Genomic DNA, 26,840 nt, shown 5'->3' with positions numbered 1-26,840 from the left:
TGTTGAAATATTTTTAATCCTGCGGCTCGAATATATATTTTTCTAAACTTCATGCTGTTGTTAGCGCTGTTTTGTGGATATTGCTTTATCTTTTCAAAAAAACAAAAACACATATATTAAACAAGGCGACATTTTGTAAACAATTTGATAAGAAGCCTAGTACTAAAAGAAAGAAAAATGTGATGTATGGCAATAAATTGATGAAAACGTTTAAGTATCATGTATCGACATTAAATTTAATTCAAAATCGTGCACGTAATGGAATTATTATTCTCAAAAGCTCTTAAATCTCTCCAAATAAAGAATAAATAATTTCAACCTTTTTTGGAAGAATATTCGCCCTCCGCTTTCCTCCGCTCCACAGTCTCCGTCGTAGTAAGAGTCGTGTTGCAACGCTTGTCCTAGAAGGATTTTTTTTTGCGCGGCGCTTGAACTCCAGCGTCGTATTTCATTAGTCACAGCGATTAACTCGTGGTACTAAGGTAATCGTCGCAAACGACACGTGACTTAAGTCAGGAATTAGGATACGAACAAAAGATATTATAAAATTCTATTATTGAGCCGACAGTTGGCATGTGCTGATTCGTGACGCCAGGATAGTAAAAAAAGGGTTACTATCAGTCAAATTGATTCGAGGAGAGAGAGCGCACGGCATATGCTCGTGTCGCGATTCGTTCGTCAACAAGAATATGCTCTAGTCAAATTAATATCACAAGCTCTCTACGCTTGATGGATTCCTTCGCCTCTAATTAGTTTTGTTTTGTTTTTGCAAATCTGCTCTTCTCGATCCCGATCTTGCTTGCTTCATTTTTTGTTGGTGGAGTGCTTGACCTGGCTCTTGCTGCGCCTTGAAAGGGTGTGGACTGGAGTTTTCTGGTCTGCTAGGTGCAGATCCATGACCATCGAGGAGATCAAGGAGCCGCTGATGGGGACGAGGAGATAACTCCGCTGCTGGAAGACCCGGAGACCGACGCCAAGTCTCGCCGCATTGCTCTCTTCGTTGAGCCCTCTCCCTTCGCGTAAGTAAAACACACATGCTGCTTCAGTACACCGAATCGTGTTTATTTCAGTTTTTTCCTTTTTTTTTATTCTTTTTGTTGATTGACGATGAGTTCGGATCATGAAGCCTATCGTTCCTTGTTGCTTGGATGAATTTCTTTATAGTTTATGATTGTTTGTTTGGCCAAATTTCTTTTTTTTTTCTTCTTCAGAAAACAAATTTATTTAATTTTCTTAGAAGAACAATTAGGGGTTGTGTACCATTCTAACGGATGTTGGATACGGTTCTTGTTTGGATGAGTTGCGTCAAGGTTAGATGCGCCGATCCCAGCAAAATTTGTGTTTTCTTTCTTTCTTTTCCTTGCTAACTAGCAAAAAAAAAAAAAAAAAAAATCGAATTGTGAGGCGGTTTTGTGATTTAGATGTCTTTGCTGCATAGTTAACTTTCCTTCTGCTTGATGTAGCACATTAGTTGCTGAGTTATTGCCAGATTAAGTTAAGAGATTAAATAGGCTTGAATCTTCGAAGTGGTTTCCCTTGGCTGGGGTGATTATTCTTACTTAAGTGAGTTGCCTCTGTGGTTTTGGTCCACTCATTTTTGTCTTTTTGACTTTGCATGTCTAAACCAAGAAATTTTATTCTAGATGCTTCGGTGATTTAGAGGTGAATATTTCCTGGATGAGGAATCTTATTTGCCTCTGCGCATTGTTTTAAATTGAGAAATTTTCTTTCCTGAATTTATTTCATCTCAATTTTAATGTCAGTTTAAAGAGTGGTCTCTGCTACTTAGGTCAAATATTTCCCCTAAAATAAAGAAAATTGGGAGTTTTAACTAGACAAAGTATCTTGTTACTTGGGGTAGATTTCAGCAAAACATACCTAATTCTATATCTATAATCGAAATGCATTGTTGCAGTTAGCCTTGGTTATATTATTCAGTCTTGCTTTGTTATTTTGTCAATTTTCTACCAAAATTATGTATTTCCTGGGTTATATGTTCAGCCTTACTTTGCTATTTTGTCATTTTTCTAGCAAAATTATGTATTTTCTTTTATTTTATAACTTGGCTAACATATTAGCTATTGGTACTATGCTGGCTTGTAAATGTGTCTCTTTATGTTTGACAGTTATATCTCTGGATACAAGAATCGCTTTCAGAATTTTATCAAAAACTTGCGTGAAATGGGGGATGAGGTGAGTAGTTCCTTGTCCCAATCTATATTGAAATTATTTGTTCTACTGTTATATTACATAGATGTATTACATGCATATCTCGTCTTAAATCAAAGTGGAAATATGTTAAAAATTGGTTTATTTTGTCCACGCAACTAATTCAACATGAATATGTTCAATGAGCAACAAAGAGAACATTTTCACTATAATACCAAAATCTAATGATTACCTTCATCATGTTTGGTTTAGGTTATTGTTATAACAACCCATGAAGGTGCGCCTCAAGAATTCCATGGTGCAAAAATTATTGGTTCTAGAAGGTAACCTAACTAAGGAATCCCTTGCTTGATGCATATAGAATGTTGCATAAAAATGAATGATTTATGTCAGTTGAAGTCGATTTGTTCTTGATATCTTGTTTAGAATATGATATTTTACTACTTTCTGCTGTGGAATATTTCTTGTTTAGAATATATTTCTACTATGTTGTTTTATATTCCACGTTTAGAATATACACTTGGATTTTTTTTGGTCGCTCGATTACCTACTTCGCACAGAAATCTTGAGTTTCCATTCGTAAAAATACTCATAGCCTTAATCAACTCTACCTATCATATAACCACAATATGGAGTGATCAACCATGGCCTAACCTAATCCAGTTTCTACATGTATTGCTGAAATTGAACTTCTAGTCTGACATATATGATAAATAATCCAGTAGGCAATATTCCAGAGGCATAGTAAATAGTATAGATGTCTCTGAACATGTCTATCATACATTGCAGATGGAACTGATAAATAATATAGTTGTCTCGGGACATGACTACCATATGTTTCAGTATGGAACTGATAAGAGGGATACATTAGACCTGATTATCAATTTGGATTGTCACTGTAGACCACCTAATTCCGATGGGTCCTGATAAAATGGGATTGTATTGCTTCTGAGAATATGTTTTTTGAGACATTGCAGATATACTGAGGTATCTAGCTAATGATAATATTTCCCAGCCCTACGCCATATCTATAGGATATAGGCTTATAGTTGTTACATCAAAAAAAATGTTCTTAGTTGGTCTAACACTCCACTGGCCAACAACTTGAAGTTAGTGTTGCTTGGTTGATGTGGTTAGTCTGGTCCGAAGTAAAAGAACCTGAATCTGGTATATGTACATCATTTCTATCTCATATCGACCTTTTAGTGAGTATCTTTTGCATCTTTAAGTTTTCTATATATGAATATAATCACCCATGCTACTTCAGACCCTATTATATGGATGCATCCTATAACTTGGGTGGGTACTTGTTGTAAGAATGAACTTCCAATTTATGTATGTGAATGATACTATTTACATAGCAACCTTCCTACATCTAGCTAGAATTAAGATTACATCTCTTCCATTCCATTGTCTACATCTCTTTGCGTTGTTTACTTCTCTTAGATTCCATTGTCTGTAGTATTTTATTCATTCGCTTTGTTCTTATGGTTCTGAAATTTTGTGCCAGCTTTCCATGCCCAATGTACAACAATGTTCCTCTTTCATTGGCCCTCAGCCCAAGAATCATTTCAGAAATTGCAAAGTTCAAGCCTGATATTATCCACACATCTTCACCAGGAATCATGGTTAATTTTACTCCTAAGATATTCTATGAATGAAGACTTTGAAACTTTTACATGATTTTCTTCTAAAATTTAGTTTAACATCTCAGGTATTTGGTGCTCTGGCAATTGCCAAGATGCTCTCCATTCCTATAGTAATGTCATACCACACTCATATTCCAAAGTAAGCAAGCTTCTTCAGAGAGTGATTGCCACATATCCATTATGAATTCTGCTTAGTTTGTTAGAATTAGTATAATAGTTTGAAGTTCATTCACTGCAATAACAAGGGCATTACTAATTGACCTTTCATCCATTACTATTAGGCAATTTTCTTTTGCTGCATAGAAAATTGAGCGTTACTCATCAATATAAATGTTAGATGTCTAATTCTTTTTTTTAAACAATAGATTGCTTGAATTTCTAATACAAAGTACTTTTCCTCTGAAATATTGTATGTGGCTTTATTTCTAAAACTTGGTAGAATAAACTGCATACCTCAGTTAACATGAATTTCTAGCTTGCTTTTATTATTTTTAAAGCACTTCATATCTTCCTTGAGACTTGTATCCTAATTCCTATTTTTTCACTCCCAAATTTGTGCTCCCAATGTGCCTTAATTAACTTATTAAGGAACTCCTGTTTCACTTTTTGCCTAATTGTTCTTGCAGTTATGCAAAAGGAACATGATAGACACCAATAACCAACGGGTATGGAAATCAATACAGCCATTTTGACCCCATGTTGATATGTCCACATCTGTGAAGCTTAGGCCTATAACTTGATATGTTGATAGAAAACCAATCTCTCGCAGCACTTGAATTATTTTCCTTGGAGAAAAAAATGCACTTCAATTATCCTAATCTTCCAGTTTATTTGTCGTTAATCAAAATTTACATGATATTACTTCTCAGATCTTAGGGCAAAGGAATTGGTATACATCTTTTTCTGCAATTCGTATTTTAGATTGTTGGAATCCTAAATGAAACGAATTGATAAACATCCTTCTGTACTGTGCTTCTTGCCATCTCTATATGATGTATGGCTGATTGCTGAAAATTTTGAAACTTGTGGAGCAACAATATATACGGCATTATCTTTATTGTGATGTTCGTTGCTATTATTGTGTCCCTACTTAAAATACACATTCTCTCCTGTCATGGTAGATATATACCCAGATATACATGGGGTTGGTTTGTTCAGCCCATGTGGATGGTAATAAGTAAGTTTCTCACTTTATTTTAATTATTTTGAAAAGATCCTAGTCTCTTATTATCTTACATCTCACCCTATTTCTCCCTCCTAAGGGTTCCTTCATAGAGCTGCTGATCTTACTTTGGTACCTTCGGCTGCCACTATTAAAGACCTCGTAGCTAATAATGTCACAGAAGGTCAGACTTCTTCCACTAGAAGCTTCACTAGACATTTTAATCAGGTCCTGTACTTATTCTACATTCTTTTCTGTTTGTTCCTTTTCCTATAGCTCATAAAATACGACTTTGGAATAAGGGTATTGATTCCAAAAGCTTCCATCCTCAATACTGTAGCAGTGAAATGCGTGCAAGGCTCAGGTAGCTATTAGCTGGAGCACATAGTATATATACATCAGCATGAACATTATAAATGTGATATGTTTTAAACTCATTGTTCTCATCGATCAGCAACGGGCAACCAGAAAAACCACTATTAATCCATGTTGGACGTATAGGAAGAGAAAAAAATTTGGATTTTCTCAAAAGGTAACATTTTATGCTACTTTTACCTTTAAGCGAATTCTTACTGTATTTTTTCTATTCAATTATGACCTCAAAGTTGAAACATGAGCTTATGAACTAGAAAGTCAATCTATTTGTTTCTTCTGGACATCATGTTTACCCTCATTAGTCGACTTCCACAAGTAACTCATTTTTAAAGTTCGATTGATCAGGGTTATGGACAGGCTACCGGGAGTAAGAATTGCAATTATAGGAGATGGACCATACAGGTAAAACACTACAACATTTCCTTCCCAAGTTACATTTCCTCATAATTTCTGAGCGTAAACAAGTACTCTTTTGACAATGATCTCTTTGACTATAGCAGTGATTTGTAAACATTATCTCTTCGCACACATGTAGAACTGGAGACGTGATTTAATTTTAACATGCGTCTGTGACTTCTTATACAGTTTGCTCATTTAAACAGGGCTGAACTAGAGAAGTTGTTATCAGGTATGCCTGCTGTGTTCACGGGCATGCTTCAAGGTGAGGAGCTATCTCAGGCGTATGCCAGCGGGGATGTATTCGTGATGCCTTCAGAGTCTGAGACCCTTGGCCAAGTTGTGCTGGAGTCCATGTCATCAGGCACCCCCGTCGTCGCAGCTCGTGCAGGAGGGATTCCCGACATCATACCGGAGGACCATGAAGGAAAAACCAGCTTCCTCTTCACGCCAGGTGATCTAGATGATTGCGTGCACAAGGTCCAGCAGCTACTCTCGCGCAATGATTTCAGAGAAGCCATGGCTAAAGCAGCACGCGAGGAAATGGAAAAGCATGATTGGGGAGCAGCTACAAGGGTCATTCGCAATGAGAATTATAATGCAGCAATCTGGTTCTGGAAGAAGAACGAATCCCATATCATTGGGCCGATCCAGTCGTTTGCCAGATGGCTATTCGGGTCGCCTGAAAACACTTGCAGTTGAAGGCATTCAGAGGCGGTTATTGTGTTGGAAAAGCTTGCAAGCCGATGCGAGTGATTGGCTTATTGGACAAATAATTAGTCCCTTTTTGTACATTATAATTTAGGGCGACAAGACTAGGTTGTATAGAGACAGTGAATCGAGATTATTTTCTTGTTTGGAGATTTTTAAAGCGATGGAGATTGCTTCCATGAATCACACAAGCGGATTGGACCATTTTTTAAAGGGTACAGTTAACACTAATTCAGTTTGGTTTTGTTTGTTTTGTTCTATATGTCACAGATTTGATATTCTGCGCGACTTCCTCATGCGTGCCCGTGAGAGTGGCACGCTGCCGCCGATAGTGACACGCGTCGTTTCTGATCAAATCGTAGTCGGATTCTGATCAAATCGCGATCGGAGATCGGCCGAGGAAGGATCGGCGTGCGCCTCCGTCGGTCTCCGGCTGCGATTTGGCCGGAATTCAATCGCAATTTAGCCAGAAACTAGCGCGCGCCATTGCCTACCGCGTTTCGGTCAAATTGCACCGAATTTCGGCCACAATCCAATCGGAATCCGATGCCGGCCGAAGCGCGACGAGCAACGCGTCGATCGTGCCCGGGCCGGCCGCCGGCGGTGGGCGGACAGCGCGGCAAGGGCGGAGGCAAAGCAGAATATCAAATCTCCTACATGTCAAAGTCCGAATCCGAATCGATAAACAATTGCACTTTTCGCCTTCCGGCGCTTAGCGCCGCCCGCCTCCACTGCATCGTCGATGCCTTGGAACCCCGCTGCCCTCTCTGCTATTCCTTGTCGGTGTCCGATATCCTGTCTCTTCTGTTTCTCCTCTCCGGACTCTATCTATCTTTGGTTGTATAGGTCGCCCGCCCACAGCGCAGCTCTGCTTTTTTTTGGCTTTGTTTCGCCGATCGCAATGGATGCGGATGTGCTCGACGATATCATTAGCCGGTTACTGGAGGTGCGGAAAGCGAAACCGGGGACGCTGGTCCAGCTTGCAGAGTCGGAGATCCACCTGCTCTGCGTCGTTGCCCGCGGCATCTTCCTCGCTCAGCCTAATCTTCTGGAGCTTGAAGCCCCCGTAAAGATCTGCGGTCAGCTCCCGCCTTCCTTCCGATTTATTTTACAGCTTTGCATTTTGAATTGGGCAGCAACTTCTTGTTGTTTCCACGAATTTGCTTAAATCATGCCTGTGGGTGTCTTGAATATATCTGGAAAATTGTCTTTCTTTTTGGAAGATAAGACGATCCGTAACTAGGGTTTTCAGGTTGAGAAAGTTTAGTCGTTTCTTTGTGAATTAACCACTAATACCAAACTTTTGTCATGCTTCTCCCCTGAAAAGATGGAATCTGCCATCTTACGGTCACTTAACTGCCTCACGATTATTTGTGAGGAAGTAAATCAAGAAGTTGCAGTTGATACAACTGCAGGAGGGTATTATCTGATTTTGCTAGAATTCGAACCCTTGTCCTATTCTACAAGTCTGCTGTATCATAATCAACTGATCTATATTTCGAGAGTTTTGTCATGCTTCTCGATCATTACAATCTGGCTTCTTTTGGTACACGTTTTATTCCTTAATTTCAAATATGATGTCGTTAACTCTGTATATGTCTCAGCTGGTCCAAGATTTCTTCAGTAGTGCTCTAAATGAAGATCGGTGCATGGACAGCATTAAGTTTGACGTAAGACTGAGTGGGAACATTTATCCAGAAATACGATCACGTTTTTTTTCAGAAAGAAGAGTGTCGTGGCAGTTATAATCCTACTCCTTAAAACGCTTCAGTCAACTGAATTAAATATGATTTTGTTTGCCATCGTGAATAATTTTCATGTTTGTTTGATTGTGCTTTGATATTTTTTGAAAGAGAAAATTATTGAATCGAAATAGAGAAAGCAAATATATGCAACAAGCGTGCAACACAGATGAGACTGCCTATCCCTCTAGTTTTGTGCAACCTGCAAAGGATGAACTTCTCTATCCTCAAACAACTGAATCAAACTACCAAAAGACTTTTTTTTTCTGAAGCATTTTATTCTTATTTCTATTTTTTGGTCTGAGGTTGCTATTTTGGATGGTCAACCAAACCTTAATCTACGTATAACTCGTTTTGAGTTTGCTTTCAGGTTGTTTAGTTTGTCCAGTCTTTTGTTTCTATAAAAAATTATTAAAACATTATCAAAATGTCGATAAGTTTTTTAAAATACCTTCTAAGATTTTATTCAGCTACCGTAACGTTGTATCTGAACAGAAGTTACGTGTAGGACGGGATCGCATTTGAAAATCGAAAACGCGTCTACACTACACAGGCACATTAGTACATAGCTGTCTGTATATAATACACACATTCACATCTCTATATCGTATTATCGTGAAAGAAGTCTACATCGCTTTGCCCGTAAATTACACACATGCAGCCAGCCGTAGTCAGCACTGACCAGGAACGTGAGCATGTACGCATCAACACGGTTCAACCGGCCGGTTTGACCATAATCGACGTTTGCAGCTGGCGCCTAGCTAGCTCAGTGTGCGTTGACAAACCGAGTTCCCATCTATGCCCCAAGGCCACATCTGGCTTCAAAATGTCCAAACAACACAATTTAATAGCGAAAGAGAGACATCCAAAAAAGTTTTGGATTTTAGCAAATGATCCTTATGGAGCATTCAGAGATATTTTTAACTTGCAATCGACTGATCTAGAAAGAATATATTGCTAAATTGCCATTTAAGCTCAATAAAAATTTAAGTTTTACTTGAATTTGATGAATTTTTAATAAATAAATCAAATGAACACATTACACAACAGATGGCGTTGTATTGATATCTATCAATTTGATTAATAAAAAATATACTTAATAAAAAAATATTAATCTAATATCCTTACATAATTCAGCACTGTGTAGAATAAGTTGCCGACTCTTTGCAAACGAATTAATTAATGAATGGAAAAAATAAATATAATCGTTACTTAATTAAGGTCAAATGAGTGAACCGTAAATAAGTCACTGCCTCCCGCATTGTCAACCGGTCGAACACCAACGACCTTATCTTCTTCCTCCCTTGAATCCGTCGGAAATCTCGCAACCGCGTCGTGAAAGCTCCCGGAAATGGCCATGCCCATCTCACTCACCCACCTCTTATATCATAGCCCCCTCCGCTTCCCTCGCTCCACCCACTAAATTCCATAAAATTTAATCCACCATTAATTAATCCCAAGAACAGAGTACCAACAGAGGTTTTGCGATCAGTGATCATGGGCGTCTCTAAGTTTCTCGCCGACCTCCGGCCTCGCCGAGCCTCCAGTTTCGATCTTCCGCAGCGGCCCGTCGTCGGAATCCTCGCCTTCGAAGCCGCCGCCGCCATGTCGCGCCTTGTCTCGCTCCACCACTCCCTTGCCGACCATGAGGTCCGCCGCCTGCGAGTCGACATGAGGTCCCCAGGCGTCGCCTACCTGACCTCCAATGACCAGGCCTTTCTACTTCGTCTCGCCTGCGCAGAGCTTCTCGCCGAGCTCGACAAGGCCGCGGTCACCGTCTCCTTCCTCGGACACAAGTGCTGCGACCCCTTGCTTCGTGGCTTTGACCGGCTCTACTCCGACCTCAAGGCCGGCGCCGGAGGCAGCCCCTTGTCCCTTCGCGAGGTCCGCGCCGCAGCCGACCTCGACCGCCTCGGCCTCGGCTCCACTGCAAAGCGGGTGGAGAAGCGGATGGAGAAGATGGAGAGGTACGTGGCGATGACGTCAAATCTCTATGCGGAGATGGAGGTGCTCAATCAGATGGAGGCGTCGGAGAAGCGGATTGAACTGCAGCAGCAGCAGCAGTGGCAGAAGCGTAGTGGTCCAATTCCTGTGCCGAAGCCGCCAGGCGTGCCTCCGGCACTGAATCCGATCCATTTGGAGCTCCGTGCGCAGCGCCACAGGGTCCGCGGTCTCAAGGAGGAATCATTGTGGAACAAGACCTACGACAAGACGGTGGAGCTCATGGTCCGAGCAGTCGTCACCGTCTTCGCCAGGATTTGCGACGTCTTTGGCCCCTGCGTCCTCGGTTTGCCTCCCAGCCGCCACCAAATCCACCAATTTAACCCGAGTCACCCCGGCAAGCATTCCTCTGGGCCGTTGGATCGCCGCGTGGTACCGCAGCACGTGCAATCCTTGAGGAATTCAGCTCCGATATTGAGTGTGGCGGCCAATGATGCGCTCGAACCGACGCCATTCGAGCGTTTGAGAAAATTGCTGAAAGAAGCCCCGTCGAGCACCGTCGGCGGATCGGGGCTCGCGTCGCGGTACGCCAACTTGATCTTGTCGGCGCAGGAGTTGCATCGAGAACGACAACAAACGGGTCCTCAGGAGGAGGAAGAGGAGGAAAAGGATGCAGCGGCGGCGGCGAGAGAGGAGTTGTTCCAGATGATGCCGTCGGGGATGCGGACGGCGGTGACGATGAAGCTGAGGGAGTGCTGGCGGAGGGAGGGCGGGAAGTCGTCGGCAGACGCCACGATGGCGGAGGGGTGGAAGGAGGCTGTAGCGGCGATCCTGGCTTGGCTGGGGCCGGTTGCGCGCGACACGTTGCGGTGGCAGGAGGAGCGCACCATGGAGAGAGAGAGACGATTCTACACCCGGCCGCGGGCGCTGCTGCTGCAAACGCTGCACTTCGCCGACGTCGAGAAGACGGAGGCGGCCATCGTCGAGGTGCTCGTGGGGTTGAGCTGCATGTCGTGGTACGAGGAGTGATCGATCAAACTTTAGGTTAGAATTCACTAATACATACTTGATACTCGATTAAAGAACAAATGAAGGAAATCGAATTTTTCCCCAAAAATCATTTGTTTATGTCTGTTTTTCTTTTTACAAAATTGCTTTGATTTGAGAATTAAGGATGGAGATGGTGTTCCATATCGCTATAAATGTTCGCGGTTTCTTTGGACACGTTGAATGCTGCTTCTGGCCGTTTACAAGAATAGATTGAGAAAATTAAATAAAAAATAGAAAATTGTCCTGTCATTGTGATTGCATCGCTGCGGCAAACGTCGCTGTCTCGATTTTCCGTGTTGGAAGAAAAGCGACTTTTCTTGACTTTTGGTGCTAAATTCCTGTCGAGTTTTGTTTGCTAGCCGAAAGTTAGTAGAATGGTCAACCAGGAGACAATGATCCGATGGCAGTTTCCGCTCAACTGTCTCTGGGAACCAGAATGGCTCCTCAAACGCCCCCGGGCTATAGTGCTACTGTGCTACAAGAAAAAGGTGGGATGAGTTTTCTGCTTCCTGATTTATTTTCAATGTTTTATATTGAAAATAAATAAAAAAGATCATGAAATTATAAGTTATAAAATACCTTTATTAGTATAAAAATTTAAAAATAAAAATTATAAGATTTTAAGTTTAAAGTGGACAATTTCATACCTATTAAAGGTGAAGATTTGAGGGTTCGAACGTGGAACAGCTTTGATCTTGGCTGTGGCATTTGATCACTTCAAACGACGTTCTTAGGTTGAGATAGTCAAGGAACAGTACATCAATCATTCTATTTTAGATCTAAAGTATCATTGATCATTCACTTGGAAAACCATTATCAATGCCTGAGACGACTTCGTTCTTGGTACCATCAAGCATCCTTAAAATGCGCCACTATTTTCTTCTAGCTTGACAGATGGACATCCAAGATCTATATGCAGCCTTTTTACTGCCATAGTTTCATGGTCTTGATTGGTGGCCGTTGCAAAGTGTTTTCTTGCTCCAACCAAGAGGCTTGGAAGTTATAATATCGTAATTCGTAAAGATCTCTACAATTATTTAACTTAAAGAATCGACTTCTGCGCATCTGAGCCTCTGGTTTTAGCTATCAACTAATCAAAATACATTATAAAAATAAAAGAACAAAATAATTTAAAAAAAAAAAGAGAGAGGAAAGAAGAAGGTGGTGTATAGAAATAACACAAAAGCAGCATTAGTTGATGATTACTCCAGATTTCGAAGGCCATGGCTTGTCTGACCTCATCATTTAGTAGTCCTAATTTTTTAAGCCAGTCATTGTGTGGCACCAGCTATTTCTATTTATGTCCACGCAGTGATCGTTAGCAAGACTCACTATATATGATCATCCACCGCAAAACTTTAATGAATTTTCTATTCATTTCTCTTAAAACACGACAACTTCCATAGCTCATGCTCAGAATGATGGATTGCATTTCTCAATAAGATTTATCCTGTAGTGTTAGGACACCTAACGGCCTTGACCTTTTAAACCATGTTCAAAAGGTCCACAAAGTGGCAGAAGCTGAAGAGAGAGGACAAAAGATACCAATTCTTGATATCAAAGAAGTTTATCACGCATGTGTTAGCCCATGCTTTACCCATTTCAATCTGCTTTCTTTCAGTGATGACAAATGGATGATGTGGAAGAGGACAAACTCACACTTCAAAAAAAAGAAAATTACATCTAATTGATGATCTTAAAAGTGGTTGTTAGTGGTCCATCCCAAGCGGCAGAGAATCATTATGGAACATCAATTAATAAAGTGACGATGTACTCTTCAATTAAGCGAGGAATGCAGTGGATGCAGAGTATGGAAGAAGAGGGAGAATCTGCCTGCATCGGCAACGGGCTCATGTGTGCAGTCAGCCATGATTTGTCTGAATCCTGAAGTAAAAGGAAGAAGTCGTATCAGAAAGCTAGAACAAGATAGAAACGGCTTTTTTTTCCCTTTGTTTTTTTGATGGTGAATACATCAGACAGTCTTGGATTGGAATCAACTTCATCTCTCTTTTTTTTCCCCCTCAAATAATGGAAAAAAGTTGTACAAGTTTTTGAGATAATACTTGCAATTCTGTAAACGAAGGGTAATTAATCGAACCACGTTCCAAAACTCATTTTAATTCTACATTTTGTTTGTAATTTCGTTTACATTTCTGAAATGACATAAACGATTCAAAATGGGTTAACAAATTATTAAATATATTTTATGCATTTAGTCATTCGACAAATACATTTCTAAATTAAAATCCCTTACTTTTTTACCTCTCTTGGCATTGGATACCGTGAAGGGTACGCTAACGCTGCTATGGGGCCCTTGGTCAACGTTTCTAATCTTGACGGCGTTAGTGGTTTCTTCCGACATGTGTGTGAATCTTGGCAAGATAACGGTCGCTAGGGGCATTGTTCATATTTACCATCACTGAGACGCTGCTCCGCCAATGATGCTGTGTTAATCGCACAATCCATTCCTCATGCCTCGGGTTATTTCTGAGCTCCCATCTCCTCGGAAATGTCCGATCACTTATTGAGCTACAAATTTGGTATATTTCTTTTCTTCTCGTGAAAATTTCGAGTTTGTTCAGCTGGAAACTGTCGTTTTAGATTCATTTCTTTTGAGATTCGTTTGAAAGATCGAAGATTTTGGTGGTGCTATTCTTTTTTGTGTTCGATTTGGAGATAAAGATTGGATCTTTGTCGTTGTTCTTCCCGATTCGACGTCTTCTTCAACGTCATCGTATTGGCGCTACCAGTGTAGCTGCAATTCGTTCGGGTGCGGCAAGAGGGCGCAGTCGTTTGCCCCGACTGCGACGGCGGGTTTCTTGAGGAAGTGGGCGCTCCCCCTCCTCATCGCTTCCTTAACGCTGCTGAATACCGCCGCCGCCGGATCCCCTCCGCCACTGCACACGTCGACCTCAGCAGCGGCGGTGCTGCGATGGCTTCCCGCCCCCTACGACCCTCCGAGGTCAGATTCCATAGGAACCTCCGCGGTTCGGCTGGGCACCGGTCCCCTTTCAATCCCGTTATCGTCCTCCGCAGCCCGTCCAACGGGCGTCACGTTGAAGATGCCGCCTCCATCACTAACAGCTTCGAGCTTTATTACGATGACGGCACCGGATCGGGTCTCCGCCCCTTGCCGGAAAGCATTTCGGATTTCCTAATAGGGTCGGGCTTTGACCGCCTCCTGGAACATCTCGCGCAGATCGAGATCAACGGTATCGGTGATCAGAGGGGATGCGAGCATCCACCCGCGTCAAAGGCCGCAATAGAATCGATGCCTGCCATAGAGATAGTTGACGATCACATTGAGAAAGACTGCCATTGTACCATCTGCATGGAGCCGTTCGAACTTGGGGTTGAGACCCGGGAGATGCCCTGCAAGCACATTTATCATCAAGATTGCATTTTGCGCTGGCTTTCTCTTCGGAACTCGTGCCCCGTTTGCCGGCATGAGGTGCCAAGGGATGCATCGGCAAGGGAGGCAACAGAGGCTGTTGGCGATGCCACCGCCAGCAACGATATGGTGACTGTTGGACTAACAATATGGAGGCTTCCTGGTGGAGGTTTTGCAGTGGGGAGGTTTGCAGGGGGGACAAGACCTGCGGAACGAGAATTTCCTGTTGTGTACACTGAGATGGATGGTGCATTCAACAACGATGGAGCGCCAAGAAGGATCTCATGGACTTCAAGAAGCAATAGGTCAAGGGAGAGTTGGGGGATCTTACGGGCAGTTACTAACTTCTTCTCATTCTTTAGGCTTTCGCGAATAATTTCTACTTCTTCAAGGCGAAGGTTGGAAACTAATCCTGTATCTGCGGACGGGCATCACAGAAGCTCAATTTTCAGGAGTCGTTTACAAGCTTGAGGCACCAATGTGGATAAGAATTCCAATGCAAGCTTGATGGTGGTATGCAAAATTTGGTGATTTTAACATAAGTTCCATTGTAAATAGTTGATATGCAAAAATGTTGTAGGAATTTCTGAGTTGCATGAGCCTAAACATATATTAATTCCTTAGAAAAGTTCTACTGATTTCTTCGTGGAAGAAGAAACATTATCTCAACAACTGATAAACAGAATTCTTTTATGGATTATCTTAGCATTTGCTTGTTCAGAAAAATAATGATGATGGTAATGTTTTTTTTTTATTGAAACGCAATGATAAATCATATTCTTCCTTGTAGAGTCAATTACTATCAAATTCTGTTTCCTTCCCCAAATTTTATCATGCAAGGCCTTCTTAAACATGCTCGTTGATAATCATGCTTACTTTCTTCAGTTACAAGTCGGCCATCTCTCTTGACTTATAAATTGAGTTGTTGGCCAAATAGCTTATCAACTGCCTACTGGTTCTCTGGTATATACATTGGCAAGAAACAGGCAAGTTCTTCTTGCTTTCTCAAGCGAATTAGGTGGAAGACATTATCAAGGATCATGCAGTTGGCTTGGTCGGTGATAAGAATTCATTTTTCATTATCTTGTTAATAATAAATTTTGCCTGTCAGACTCCTTTTCTTCTCTGAAATCCATTTTGTGCTTTATTATCACTATTATCATTTTGTCTATGAGAATTGGGATTATCTCCCCAGTGTGCAGAAGCATTGTGCTATATCTGCATCGTACAAGATCTCAAACATTTTTTTGCTCGTAAAAGAGTCGACTTGTCTACATTTTAGCTCGTAAAGGGGGTATGTTCCAAATATCCTTATTGCTAAAATGCACAGAGTATCATTTCATTTTTAACATAGTATTATTAAACATATAAATATATAAATTGATCTCTTTTAACTTCAAAAATAAGCTGTTCTTGACATCCAAATTCATAATTGAAATTCCTCAATTGAGGCCCTGAATTAGAAGTTCAAGCACATTCAATTTCAACTCTCACTTTCTCTGCAGCGGATAGCCTGCACTATAGCCGGAGTCTTCTTCATCAAGGCAGAATTTTATGTTATTATCTTAGCAATTTCTAGTGTTAAAAGTTGACAGACATAGACTGATCGAACTTGGCAGTCGTGTTGTTGGCCTTCCAAAACTCTGTTGCCTAGCTTCATTAAAGGCAGATGATACTATTCATGACATTATCTAGCATGAAAAATTATTGCCTTCGACTTTGAAGAGTCAAAAGTGTTTGATGCATTTATCTTCAAGTAGCATCCTGTATTCATTTCGGATTCTGATGGTCTGTTAAATCCTTGTACAGCCGCTGCCATTCTTCGATGTCAGATCTTTTCGAAGTTGCGGGAGCGGAGCAAACAAAAGGTTGTTCGAAGTTGACTGCCGACAACTATCTCCAAGGAAAAACAAAGAACTTTTAATATTATTTATGTTTTACGATTAAATATGATTTTATATCTATACAAATAATAGTTTAATTCAGGAAATATGAGATAAATTTTTGTTCGATTTTATGTTCTATCATTCTATGAAAACTTAGTATACTAGAGATTAAAAAATATTCCTAATAATTACATAAAAGGGCTAAAATTATTATTTAGTAGTTAATATTATAAGGTTGAACTTTTTCATCAAGTTGAATGAGACGTCCCCCTTAAAGATTTAGGAAATATATAGGATGCCATTTGTAGATGTTCGAACATTTTCTTATAATTAGTTTCCTACACCCATTGCCATACCGTCCCAGTGAATGGAGGAACAAGGTTGGTTCAAGATGGGCCATTACTGGCTTTCGCGAATAAACGTCACCTGCTTCTTCTGGCCGGGGAGAGGAGACCGATCGCCACGTGTCTGTGGGGGATCACCTGTCAAGCCAAAGCAGGATTGTGTTTGGTTATACTACGAAATCAAGGATGGGTCCGACTTGGAGTGATGCTGATCTAGATGCAAATCCTGACTGATTAAAAACATCAAATCCCGTCGGCGTCCAACGGCTACTTCGCCCTTCACCTGCCATTAAATAGAAATCCTCCGCTCCCCATTACCGTTGCTAATAGCTCTTTTGCGCTCCTTCTCTCGCTCTCGCTCTTCCTCTCCATCTCCATCTCCTTCGTCATCGAAAACTAGGCTTGGTAGCTCAAATCGAAGAGAGGAAGAGGAGCAGGTTGTGGTCGATCTGCGACGATGGAGTCGAGGAAGAGTCGATTAAACCTCCCCGCCGGCATGGAGTCGTCGCTACGCCTCGATCCTGTCCCCTCCGTCTCCTTCTTTCCGGCCATCCCGAAGACGCCCTCCCCCAAGAAGACCACCTATGGGGACCGATTCATCCCCTGTCGCTCCTCCTCCCGGCTACAGAACTTCGCGCTGACGGAGAAACCCTCGCCGTCCAAGGAGGGTGGGAATGACGCGTACTCCCGCCTGCTTCGAGCAGAGCTCTTTGGGCACGATCCATCTCCTGGAGGCACCCCTGGAGGCGCCCAGGGTTCTCCTATAAGCCCCAACAAGAATTTATTTCGATTCAAGACGGATCACCCCGCTCCAAGCTCTCCCTTTGCTGTCGCTTCCATGGGGATCGGGCACGATAACGCCATGGAAGTCTCCACCCCACCCAAAATTCCAAGGAAGATTCCAAAAACGCCGCACAAGGTAAAAGGTGTTTTTTGGCTGAAGGGACTAAGCAAGTAGGTAGGGAGCGTTAGCTCACTCTTCCAATTAAATGTTATGTAGGTCTTGGACGCTCCCTCGCTTCAGGATGATTTTTACCTGAATCTGGTCGATTGGTCCTCCCAGAATGTTTTGGCTGTTGGACTAGGGACTTGTGTGTATCTTTGGTCAGCAACCACAAGCAAGGTCTTAAGCATCAGTATAGCAACATCACTCTGAAAAGATATATATGTTCTCCAATGATTAATCAAATGTGCATTCTGTAATATATTGTGGAATCTGCCAAGATTAGTCATGTGTTTCTTGTGTTAGAAATAGACTAACTTGGTCCTGTGATATCAGGTGACAAAATTGTGCGATTTGGGCAATAGAGATGGTGTGTGCTCAATCCAGTGGAGCAAAGAAGGTTCTTACTTAGCAATTGGAACAAATCTTGGAGATGTTCAGGTATGTGAATATTTCTGACTTTCTCAATCCCTAAATATGCTGGTTCAGAAAGTCAATACTGTTACCGGAAAAATATGACTGAAAATTGTGTTCATATGTTTGAAGCTACAAGCAACATATAAGTTAATAGACTTGAAACAAATAGGTGTTACCACTCTTGCTATAAGACCATTCATAAAGTTGTTGAAGTTGTCTTCTTCACATATATTATATTAGTAGAGATATAGAGTCAAAAGAATTTGGTTCAGGTGAGCTGGTTGAAGTTGTCTTCTTCATGTGCATTTGTGGCTACATGCGTGCAAATATTCAATGCACAGTTGCTCTCTAAAAAAGAAGACAAAAATGAAGTCTCAATGCATATAAATATTCATATATCCAAGTTTTTTTGTAGTTTAATTAATAGTTATATACTCCCCTTCCTCCCCCCCCCCCCCCCCCCCCCCCCCCCCCCCCCCCCCCCCCCCCCCCCGACCCACCCATAGAAAGAAAGAATTTGGTTCTCTATAGAAACACAAAAACAAGAGGGTCATGTTCGATGTTTACTTATCATGCACTTGTCTTTTGTCATTATGGCCATTTGTCATGTTGGATCAAGGTTAGATGTTGATCAACTCAAAATTATGGTTCAACCATGTAGACCGAGTCAAATTTAGAGCTTGATTAAATTTAACCTAACTTCTCATTTTATTAGGTTGAACACGATCACTTGTTCTGATATGTTGTATGTCTGTGTTCCACAACCGAGGATATAAATTGATGAACATAGATTTTAAATTTGATTGCATCAATTTATATACAATAATTTTTGCAGTCGCCCATTCACACCCTTGCTTAGCATTTTATTAGTCTTCACAAATTCAAGGTAATTAGGTTAAAGATGATCACACCAGTCAAGGTCGTCTTGTTGTGATATGTTGAAAACTTGTGTTCCACAAAGAGGATTTAAATTGATATGCATGGATTTTAAGTTTGGTTGCATCAATTTGTATGCAGTTATAATCTATGCGATAATCGCCAAGTGCATATGCAAATTTGGTGTGACAATTCAATTAAGAATCAAATTAAGGTGCAATATGAATGAAAAAAATGCTCAACCACAATTTTTGAAGTCACCTACTCACACCCTTGTTTTCACATCCATGTAAGCTTGTGATGGACAAATCATTTGTAAGTTGTCAAATTTCAATATTAACTTAATGTATACAATATTGTTGGCAATGGGCTATGTTCAAGCTCTCAATCTATGCCAAAATTAGAGTTCGACCAAGCTTAACCCAGTGTCTCAATTTATTAGTCCTCCTTCACAAATTTGAGGCAATTAGCTCAAAGACGATCACATCAGTCAAGGTGTCCCGTTGAGGCATGCTGTACACCTGTGTTTCATAATTCAGGATGTAAATTGATGTGCATAGATTTTATGTTTGATTGCGTCAATTTATGTACAGTTAGTGATATATGCATGATTCATCAAGTGCATTTGCAAATTTGGTGTGACGATTCAACTAAGAATTAAATTGAGGTGCAATATGATTGAAACAAGCTCAAACACGATTTTGAGGTCACCCACTCACACCCTTGTTTTTTGCATCCTCATAAGTTTGTGCTGGACAAATTACTTGTAAGATCATCAAATATCAATAGCAACATTAAGCTAATGCATATGATATTGTTGCCAATAGGCTAGTTCAAGCTCTTGCTAACCTTGTCATGTATGTTGCTGCCAAGAAACTCACACTCTCATTAATGAGTACTATAGGACATGTGACTCTCTGTGCAAGCATAGATCTTGAGTTGGCATATGTTTCATACAAGACAATGAACATGTAGATTATAATGCACAACAAGGGTAGAACTCAGTTCAACCCTAACCCAAGCCCAGATTATATAAATACAATATGTGCCATCTACAATTCCACAATCCAACTCCTTACTTCATGCAGGTTGTATTTTCCTACCGAACAAGATTAAAACTCTAATGTTTAAAGTAGACATATCAAGACTGTGAATACAGTTGTATATATGAAAGTCCAAATATGAAGAGTGCAAATAAAGTTGTATGTGTATATAATATGCTAGCTCTTTTACTCAGACAATCTATTGCTTTAACTATGTTACCACATAATGAGGATCATTCAATAAGGAACGGTACTGAAAATTTTGAAGAAGTGTCTCTTGGCATGGAATTTGATGGCAAAAACTTCAATAATAAGTGCTCTCAAGCCTCAACCAAGGACTGCACAGCTGTTTCCCGCAGGAACTATAGACTAATGAAATAGAAACTGATTTCAAAGAAAAAGAGTGTCAGCAGTTTGATGATCACAGGAACCTCAACAATGGGCCCTCTCAACCCAGGAAAAGCTCTAGAATTGTTTTGGTCTCTCAAGAATTATAGACTAACTGAGTAGAAATTATTTTCAAATAAAAGAAATGGGCAGTTTGATGACAAGTAATGAAATTTTAATGACAATATTTGACATTTCTCTGTCTTTTGTTCTTGTGTGTAAACCATCCTTTTTTGTTGTTAACTTTTAAATTTTTTTACTATTGTTTACACTTATGCGTTGCTTCTTGCAATATATAGGCTGGCTTAGGCATGTGATGTATAAATGAATTGTTTAGGCTGATTGATATGAAAATTTTAAAATTGATTGCTTATGTTGTATATTGTTCATATAGATCTTCTATGCATATATAATGGATTATTAACAATATAAATAGCTTTAAATATTTTAAAATGAATTTAACTAGATCTCTTTGACAAATATGCATTGAAAGTAAGATTTTTTTAACCTAATTGTAAAAACATCAAATATATGCTTCATGGTTGACCTAATTCTATTTTTTTCCCCTTTAACAATGAATTTTGCAGATTTGGGATGGCACACGCTGCAAAATGATTCGAAACATGGGTGGACATTCCACAAGAACTGGAGTATTGGCTTGGAGCTCATGCATATTATCTTCGGGGAGTAGGGACAAGAATATACTTAATCATGACCTTCGAATTCCAAGTGATTTTGCTAGCCAACATGTTGGTCATAGATCTGAGGTAAGTATTCAATAACATTCTAAGCCTAAAGGTATGACCAACATGGCCTAACCAAGATAGAGTGCGGGCAGGCTCCCATAATTAGAAAAAATTTAAAAGTAATAACTTTATTTTAATGATTTTCATGTTTGAAAGTTACATAATTCTGAAAAATACATATGAATACAAACACATAATAATGCTTCATGTCAAAACCAATGTTGCAAAATTATTGTTGTTGCCATGAAAGTCCATGGTCTATGGGGGATTTGAGGTTAAAATCATGGGGAAAAGCTAGTTGCTAGTAATAGCCTTCAACGTCCTATTGGACATAGTCAATACTAGGTACAAGTACATACTCCGAGCAAGAGGCTATATTGCCTCTATGAAGTCACCATCTGCTCCATATGGATAGGACATTGCCAGTTCAGTTCCAAGGCAGGTATATTAAAAGAAGAGACTCTGGTTTTGAGGATTATAACACAGTCCTTTTTTTATCCTTTTTTTATCCTTTTCTTCCTTTTTTCTTCTCAAGCCTTTGTTTATCCTTGCATCTTAGGCGAGATGACCCATTTCCTAATCGATTGACTTAGCTCCAGTTGAATAATGGAATATATAGAAAAAGGAAGATACAAGGAATTGAGAAGAAAAAATATGAGAGAGAAAATCAGTTGAAAAGGTATGGAGATGATGAAATAGGAAATACAAATTGAGGAACTGAAATTGGATTTGGACATTTATGCATTTTGGGAATTTTACGCAAAAATAATTGAGAAATTAGGAAAAATACATTGGGCACGGGGTTGGGTCATGTCCAACACCTAGGCTGCACAAGACTCAATGCAACCAATTGAATCCAGAGTTGAGTTGAGCCTGAGAGTCATCATCAGGCCTCCTGGACTGGTCACTGGTCATCATCATGCTGGACCAACTTGTTTGGCACCATTCTCTAAACCCAAAAATAATACAATGGATATAAAACTAAATAGTAAAAAATAAAGTTTTGTTTTTGTTTGTGTTTCTCTGCAGAAATTTTATTTTATAGATGCAGAAATACATCAATGCTTTTTTGCCTTAAACTTTAACAGTCAATTATGTGAAATATACATTCTAAATAATCATTGACGATTGTGCTACTAAAGGTTCATTACAGAAACGCAGCATTTGCTGAAATTTGAGATTTAAGATCTTTGTTGTTTGAATTAATCTTCATTCCTGGGCTTGTTTTATATATTTTTCAACTGTTCTAAGAGAATCACCATGTATGTGTCAGGTTTGTGGACTAAAATGGTCCCATGACGATCGCGAACTTGCATCTGGTGGAAATGACAATCAGGTATGCGTTTCTTTACGTGTGATTGATTATAGAGCTTTGGATAAACATGTAGAATTGTTTTTTAATCAATGATGATTAAATCCTGGGGTATGATTCTCTGAAAACAGCTCTTAATTTGGAACCAGCGGTCTCAAAGCCCAATCTTTAAACTAACAGAGCATACAGCTGCAGTTAAAGCCATTACTTGGTCACCCCACCAGCATAACCTCGTTGCATCAGGAGGTGGAACGGCAGATAGGTGCATCCGCTTCTGGAACACTAGTAATGGGAACATGCTTAACTGTGTGGACACCGGCAGTCAGGTAATGTCACAAGTTGACATTTCGCTGGGGAAAATATTGGAATACTAGTTTATACATTTTGTTTTCCGTAGGTGTGTAATCTAGCATGGAGTAAGAATGTAAATGAACTAGTGAGTACCCATGGTTACTCCCAGAATCAAATCATGGTGTGGAAGTATCCATCTTTGAACAAGGTACGCTACTTTGGTGACAACAATTATAGCTGACTTCCACACTGTCTAGTAATTATAGCTATAGATCATTTTACCGAGGTCAACACATCAAATAATGCGAACTACTACAAAGTTAGTAAAATATCAGAAAAATGAGAACCTTGATAATGTAAACTTAGCTAAACTTTAAAATGACGTGATACAAAGTTAAACTAACTATTAAAAAATTATTTTCCCCTTTTTTGTGTAAATCGAAATCTTCTTATCCTTTTTTGATGTGCTAAGGTTTATTTGGAGAACAAATTGCCAATAAATTTAAAGATTTTTTTGAACTTCCTATTAATTTAATGATAAACTCTGTTGTTGGTTAAATAATTGCCTTAGCAAAGTTTATTTTTTATACATGCTTATTGTTGGATAGAGTTTGATGTAAGAATAAAATCTACATAGTTGATCCTAAATAATTGCAATTCGATATTGATAGTCCATACGCGAAAGTGTTTGATGGCCTTGTGTTAATTCGTGTCAAATTAACATCATTGATCTTAATGACCTTTTGAGTCGGTCTACATTTATTTTTAAGTTTTTGAGCCCTTTAGGGCAAAAAGTCATTGATAACCTTAAATACCTCGGATTCGTTTCAAATTACATTGTTGCACTTTTGGTTGTCCCCTTAATTTATATTTTTTTTTTCAAATTTAAAGCCCTTGAAACCATTAGACATTTTGGCAAAATGTCATTCCTAAAAGGCTCTAAAAAATATGATGAAATAACCAAGTTTCTTTTTTTTTCTATCGTTTGGTTTGGTTTAGAGAAGCATACACAATTTTTGTTGTTTAAGTTTATTTAAGGTTATTCCCCCGTTTTCTTCAATAGATTTACAGTGTACTGATATTCATTTATTGCATTGCTCACTTGCCTGAAATATCACAAAACAGGTAGCTACTCTAACAGGCCACACGCTTCGTGTTCTTTATCTTGCCATGTCACCAGATGGGCAGGTACAAATAATTGACGGTTTTTTTTTTCTCTTTCGTTCCCCTAAAATTTTGCTAATAATCTCTATAATGTAAAATGATAAAAGAGAACTACCAATAGTTCCAAGTTGCCTGGTGGAATATGAAGGTTGTGAAGATTGTCATCAATAACTGTTTGGACTAAATAATATTAGTTAACTAGATTGATTCAAAAATTTAATTATCTTGGACCTTTCCTGCAGACGATAGTGACTGGAGCAGGCGATGAAACACTCAGATTTTGGAATGTTTTCCCCTCAATCAAGACACCAGTAAGCAGTTTGTCATTACTACCAACCAAACAATTATTAATTGTACAATCTAAACAAATTTCTCGTGTGCTGGTCTGATTCTTTTTCTAATAATCCTCCTTATCATATTTCTTCTTCAGGCTCCTGTGCGTCATACTGGAGTTTGGTCCATGGGGCGAACGCATATCCGATGATCAGGTAGAAAAACACAATGGGCAGAAAGGAACCACTTTGTGAATTTTCTAACGACAAAATAAGTTCCTCGACCATAAATGATAAACCTTTCTAAACTTAAAAAAAAAAATTGTGCTTGCACGCCAACTGCAAATTCATAACAACAAATTCATATGACCCCTATTTTTTTCTGCTTGATATTGTCAAAGAAAAAGAGTTTTAGTAACACCTTAAGTTTCAATTCTTCTTTGTTGACGATTGCTACTAAATTATGATCTCCCAAGTTTATGTTAATGTGGTGGTCTTACTAAGCATGTTCCAGAGTGGCTGTACTGTATACTATAGAGTGGTTGATTTATATTTAGGCTTATCCTAATTGTTGCAGATATTTTCGTAAATGTGAAAGGTTTTACACTCTTTGCATTGTGCATCATATGCTATGTTAGTCTTTGATTTTTTTTTCTTCCAATTATGTCTTGCCTTATTCATGTTTCTACTAGTTCCCAGATATTATTGGGAAGAAAAAGAACTAAAATTGCTAATTATTGGTCGTCTAGGTTAAATGACAAGAGTTAGAGAGTACTATGAATTGACATATAATTATTAAAAGGAAAAGAACAAGTTTTCCTGCATTTTGTACTTTGTTTATTCGATTAGCCCAAATTTTGTACTATGAATGAAGTGTGACAAGGAGTGTTCTAAGCTTCTTTTCTTTCAAAAAGAATAGCTTGATTGAATGGCATCGAGACAGTGGGATTTAAAAGTTTTTGCCTTTTTCTGCTGAAAATGCATTGGGATTGAATGACACATAAAAAGAGAGCTTTAAGGAATTTTAAATTTAGTAGTAGCACAATGAAAAGAGAATTTTAATTTGTGCTTCTCGAAATGAATCAGCATAAGCTGTCCTCAAAATCTAATCCTCCTTATCACATTTATTTATTTTTTTGTGTGTTCTTTCCGTGTTCTCATACTCTTCTGACCTGTTTTAAGCACCATCCCGATCCCCATCAATAATGAAGCTTTCAAGTTCAATGATTGCAACATTGGATCTACTCAGCCTAACTTAATCACTCAAACTTTAGGTTGCCATCTGTCTTCAATTATTTAGGGTTTGCTCCAAAGAGATGAAAACAAGAGGAATAATCTGGATGCAAAATTTTAAATTTATTCAATCACTTATTTACTTCAACTTGATTGGTGAAAACAAAGAGAGGGAAAAATAAATAAATAAAAAGATGATTACACTCCTCAAGTTTTTTGTCTGTACAAAATAGTCTCTAGTTCAATTAATCTACTTTGCTTGCACCCCTCCCCATGTCCCCTTGGCTCCTTCGGCTTGCTAACAATTTGGTCTATTTATTAGGTGCAACAACTGCCCGTGACACGGTGGAAGAGAAAGTGAAATTGGAGATGCATGATGCATCCGTCCACCGTTTTGTAAATGAGATCGCAAGCGGTGTTGTACAAGCAACAAATTGCAATGTGGATCGTATTCCTCTGCATGCGTAGCCAAATCCCAATAGGAAACCTGAATTAAGCAACTTCTTAGTTCAGAAAAGTTTATCTGTTTGTTCAGTCGATTCCACTTTTCTGAACCTAATTCAACAGCGCAAACTACGAGATAATGACATCCTTTTGGCCCGATTCGGACAACGTCGTCGGTCAAGCGAGCTGGCATCAGGCAGGGCAACGAATGGTTTTCGGACGCGGAGAAAATCCACAGAAAAAGAAGATACAAATGAGGTAAGAGAAACACGGAATGATTACTACGTGGAGAGATTGTAAACAAGAGAGGGATTTCCAACCCTGTTTTAAGACAGAAACTGACTTCAAAAACTACACGATGGCAGAATTCTTCTTCTTATTATTATAATTATTCGATAATTGTCATAAATATAGCATGAACTTATCCTTTTCAGTTCCATCTCCAGTTTGAGCAATTTAATAACGTTGAATTAGATTGTGATATGTCACCAGCTTCTGCTATAGAGTCCAAACAGTCTCCACTTAGAATTGTTTATTTTATCTATTTATCATTAGTAATATGTATTCGTAGATATTTACCAGGTCCAAATGCTTAGTGATAAATATAATTACTAAAAAATATACTCAAAAGAAATAATTAACTAAGAGGAATAAAATTCAAACCCCAAGTAGACTTTTGAATATTCTAATTTATTCAATAGATAAACTGTCTGATTATTGAAAAATGAAAAATACAATTCCCAAAGAGTTTATTATATTTTTCCTTCTGCAAACGATTTGCTCCATTTGTTTTTATAATATTCTGTAGGCCTAGAGTTTATTCTCAATTTCTGGTTTTCGAGGCCGAGAATTTCTGGAGCAGTGGCCACTGGCCAGCGGGTGGACGGCCCAGACTG

The 26,840-nt window shown here is 39.3% G+C and overlaps 3 protein-coding genes and 1 pseudogene across 3 annotated transcripts; all 4 read left to right on the top strand.

The window, feature by feature from the left end:
• Nucleotides 1–700: 700 nt before the first annotated feature.
• On the top strand, nucleotides 701–6,680 carry LOC141841686 (sulfoquinovosyl transferase SQD2-like; annotated as a pseudogene).
• A 2,806-nt stretch (nucleotides 6,681–9,486) lies between these two features.
• LOC141840986 (protein PSK SIMULATOR 1-like) lies at nucleotides 9,487–11,317 on the top strand. The gene has a single exon (XM_074729105.1). It carries the CDS (start codon nucleotides 9,702–9,704, stop codon nucleotides 11,172–11,174), a length of 1,473 nt encoding a protein of 490 aa, XP_074585206.1. The 5' UTR covers nucleotides 9,487–9,701; the 3' UTR covers nucleotides 11,175–11,317.
• Nucleotides 11,318–13,651: 2,334 nt separating this feature from the next.
• Nucleotides 13,652–16,470, top strand: LOC141840912 (E3 ubiquitin-protein ligase RDUF2-like). The gene is made up of 2 exons (XM_074729017.1): nucleotides 13,652–15,099; nucleotides 16,396–16,470. The coding sequence occupies exon 1, from the start codon at nucleotides 14,128–14,130 to the stop codon at nucleotides 15,055–15,057; it is 930 nt and encodes a 309-aa protein (XP_074585118.1). The 5' UTR covers nucleotides 13,652–14,127; the 3' UTR covers nucleotides 15,058–15,099; nucleotides 16,396–16,470.
• An 803-nt stretch (nucleotides 16,471–17,273) lies between these two features.
• LOC141837481 (B-type cell cycle switch protein ccs52B) lies at nucleotides 17,274–24,601 on the top strand. The gene is made up of 10 exons (XM_074724872.1): nucleotides 17,274–17,735; nucleotides 17,817–17,939; nucleotides 18,096–18,200; nucleotides 21,070–21,249; nucleotides 22,502–22,564; nucleotides 22,672–22,866; nucleotides 22,938–23,039; nucleotides 23,957–24,019; nucleotides 24,238–24,306; nucleotides 24,426–24,601. Exons 1-10 carry the CDS (start codon nucleotides 17,274–17,276, stop codon nucleotides 24,477–24,479), a joined length of 1,416 nt encoding a protein of 471 aa, XP_074580973.1. The 3' UTR covers nucleotides 24,480–24,601.
• Nucleotides 24,602–26,840: the final 2,239 nt, after the last annotated feature.

Source organism: Curcuma longa, chromosome 1 (assembly GCF_044706935.1).
Source record: "Curcuma longa cultivar G26 ecotype Majalengka, Jawa Barat chromosome 1, ITB_CL_G26_1.1, whole genome shotgun sequence".
NCBI lineage: Eukaryota > Viridiplantae > Streptophyta > Magnoliopsida > Zingiberales > Zingiberaceae > Curcuma > Curcuma longa.
This window is presented reverse-complemented; position numbering and strand designations above follow the sequence as displayed.